General features: G+C 38.0%; 1 protein-coding gene across 1 annotated transcript; it reads right to left on the bottom strand.

Moving 5' to 3' along the window:
• Nucleotides 1-1,592: 1,592 nt before the first annotated feature.
• On the bottom strand, nucleotides 1,593-3,409 carry LOC124435962 (the record flags this gene model as incomplete). Its single annotated transcript, XM_046985894.1, has 3 exons — nucleotides 2,892-3,409; nucleotides 1,981-2,231; nucleotides 1,593-1,729 (listed from the first exon to the last, which is right to left on the bottom strand). Coding segments are annotated over exons 1-3 (906 nt in total), but the record flags the coding sequence as incomplete, so codon positions are not given.
• Between the last annotated feature and the right edge of the window lie 334 nt (nucleotides 3,410-3,743).

Here is a 3,743-nt window from a genome sequence, read left to right as displayed (position 1 = left end):
CAATTGTCCCATGAACCTGAAAAATTCAGGTGACTCAACGGGATTTGAGCCCATGATCTCTGCGTGTGCCGGCGAAGTGCTCTGACCAACTGAGCTATGAAGTCACACAGTGGTGAGCAGGTAAATTTTGTTGGGCTCATGTTTTCTCGTGAAAAGAATGCCATACGAAAGAATTTTTTTAAGCAATGCGGTGTTTGAAATTAAATGAAGATATGATCTTCGCACTTTGCTGGACAATTTAAGCCATTGTCTCATGAACCTGAAAAATTCAGGTGACTCATGGGTTCGAATCCCGTTGAGTTTAATTTCAAACACCGCATTGCATAAAAACATTCTTTCTTAAGATGACTACATTAACAATTTTGTTAAGTAATGCGACCTCATTAAAATTTCCCAAAAAATCTAACATTACGCTCGTTTTTGAGAACAAAGTCCTTAGCTATTAAACGTAAGTCCAGTTCGTCAGTTCTGGCATTGCATAACAATACATGCATAACAATAAGATTATTGTAGCGTGCTGCCGTCATTGTGTTCCTGAGATGTGTCTTGACAAGCCGCTGGCATGAAAAAGATCGTTCTCCAGAGGCTGCGCTCATTAGATTAAGAAGGTAAATCTGCAAAAGTCGGACAACATTAGACATTGCCATGACAATCTGCGATGAGTTATTTTCTTCGGTTGAGAATATTGGTGTTATGGTGTCAATTGATGTCACCTTCTGTACTTCTGGAAGTCGCTGCGAGATAATTCCTTCAAGAAACTTTAACTCCGCTGTCACAGTGATATGGGTATCCCCGTGTTTTGGGTATCCCCGTACTTAAATCACTAGTGTTTGGGGCATCCCCCGTGAGGATACCCAAAACACTAAGACCATGGCATATGGCCGAAATAAATTAAGACCGTGTAGCTTGAAACGAAAATTGGTATTTCTAAAAAGGACATGTATGGAAGTAATGACCAGACATTATAAAGGTGAGATGAGCAGCTATTGCTAGCTAAAATATTATGTCTTTATTGGTATTTCATGGCATCTTGTTTGAATTACGTATGAAATGCTTCATATATACCGTTGACATAAAAATTTGTTGTTGTGATTTCCATTTTTTTCATTCTGTATTGCGAAGTACATTGAACGTATACTTTTGAATAGACTTGTAATTTAACAGTTTTAGATTGTCTTGAGTTCATTCAAACATAAAATGATTTATTAAAACTGGTAGTGTCAAAACTGTCAACAAGTACGCACATTTGTAACAATATCTTTCTTGTGACATAATCAGACTTTTTACCCTCGAAGAATACAACATAACAAATGTTAAAACAAATTGCAATATAGTTAAAAGTACTAATAATTCAGAAGAAGAATCGACTTTCATTATCAGTCACATAACACACACTTAACCTGTTTTTACTTCTTTTGACCACAATGTGGATTACATTTCCATTTTATTTCTGCTTTTTTAAAAAATAGTTCTGGGACATCAAGGCAGTGTTTATGAAACCAGCTCTGACAACTGACACATTCAACCATGTCATCTTCCTCCTTGACATATGGAAGGCGACATGTACAGTAAATTGGTATAAGAATCTTGTGTGATGTTTGTTCAGGGCTTGACATTCTTGGTACAGATGGAAACATATGCATTTTGCCTTTAGTAAAACAATTCCACAAGTGACTTCGGATATTCCTCCTTTTGAAAGTTATCTTGCTGGGATCCTGTCCATGACACAATAATGTTCAAAAGCAATGGCAAATATACCACAGTCATATCCATTTGTCTGTTGGGTGACTGGCTCAATTGAGATTTCGATTACATTTTCTGACTGAAGGTATAGCAGACTAGCAATTTGCTTTTTAACTGTGTTACTAATTCCTGAGTACACACTGTCATAGAGTTTAACAGCATTATTTTGGTTATAATGAATGTTACTAATGCATATGCAGTGATTTGCACCAGTGTGAAGAGCTTAAATGAATTTACCTTTAATGAGATCAAACTGTTGCACCATACCTAATGTTGTTGCTTGGAGGCCTTCCATGCTTGGGAATTGTTGCTTCAACAAATTTTGGGCCTTGCCAATGTCAATGTCTGTAAGCAGACCATTTTTGATAATGACGTCTTCATCATTTTCATTAAATTGATAATTTGGTGTCTTCATCTTGCTTAGTAAACTCACATCCGACTTCCTTTCCTTCACAATCTTGCACTCGTCTTCTTCACATGGCTGCTTCCTTGTATGATCATGCTTGAATTTCTTTGATGGTATGCTTGTTTTTGTTGGTTAGCATCTCTTGTTTTATAGCTTTTCCCAGTTTTTTTGAAGTTACTGTACATGATATTGTCCTCCAAATTCTAGGTAGCTTTCAGCTTCACAATAAGTCCATTTTAAAATGGCCTGACTGAGAAGTGTAAGAGCTTCAGGGAAGATGGAAACCTCCAAGAAGTTTACTTACAATAAGGTCAGATTGCTTCTCAGTAAATCCTCCAAAAAAGACATTTACTGATAGGTCTCTTTTTAGGTTTGAGCACTCTTGCTGAAACCTGATTTGAAAACTTCACAACGCCAGCTTTCTTCGCATTCTAATTTGTTTATTAAATCATTCTTAATGCATGAGAGGTGTAATAGATGGCACTTTTTCCATCTTTTATTTTTTCATCAAATCTTTGTTGAGCCTGTTTGCCGACATCGATTCTTGGTTGTTTACGTCTGCCGATTCTTCTACATCTCATTATCGATGATCTCGCCTTTGTCTTCCGATCCTCGCGCAAAAGCTGATGCCGACGACGCGATTTTTGACCTGATGCCGGAGATCCGGAGCCGAAATGCCTGGATCGATCGATGCGCGACGCTGATCCGGATCCATCCGATCCACCGAGCTCGATTAACTGACCGAAAGCTCGATTTTGACGGATGCTGTAATTTTGATGCCGTGCACAAACAGAGTTGCGTTTGTGAGCTTTTATTCTCCTGTTTGTAGAGCTTCAGGTTTTTAATTGATTGCTGTCTTCCTGCTTTGTTTGTCAATGGATTTAACAACGTGCAAACACCCCTATATACATCAGCCTCCATAACTTTATACGGGCCATTCCATTGATCTTCCAGTTTATGCCCTTTCTTTGTTTTCTGTCGCATGTTATGAAGCAAGACAGTATCTCCATCCTTGAATTGGCATACATGTTTACCCCTTTTTTTCTGATACTGTGCTTGTTGTTTTTCCTGGGCTTTTTTGATGTTGGAGTCAACAATGGGGAATATGTTATCCCTCATTTGAGACATTTGCTCGACATGTTTTTCTATGGCTACTTCACTGTTCACATCCTGCAACAGCTCTGCAATGTCATTTTCCACAGTGAGGTCTGTCTCACATTTCTCAGCTTCAAAGGGAAATCTTGGATTTCTTCCAAACATTAAATAGAATGGACTGTATTTAGTGTTAGCAGACTGATTTGTATTAATTGCAAAGATTGCTCCTTCTATATATTCATCCCATATGTCGGTTTACTATCCATAACTTTCTTGAGAGTTCTTAATAGAAAAAATAACAGAGGAAATTGGTTTATAAGAATACAAGTTTGCTTTTGTTTCGCGCAAAATTGCGTTGCTCCCGCTAAGTCAGGGGAAATCCTTTAATCCACTTTGGGGAAACCCCTGAAACAAGCGTAGGAATGGGAACAAGTATAGAGAAACCCATATCACTAGTGATTTGTGAACCCTGAGTGGTCGGATGGGGATACCTAAAATA

This window comes from Xenia sp. Carnegie-2017, unplaced genomic scaffold, assembly GCF_021976095.1.
Source record: "Xenia sp. Carnegie-2017 unplaced genomic scaffold, XeniaSp_v1 HiC_scaffold_16, whole genome shotgun sequence".
Lineage (NCBI taxonomy): Eukaryota > Metazoa > Cnidaria > Anthozoa > Malacalcyonacea > Xeniidae > Xenia > Xenia sp. Carnegie-2017.
The sequence above is the reverse complement of the archived record's forward strand: the minus strand, read 5'-3'. Positions and strand labels throughout refer to the sequence as shown.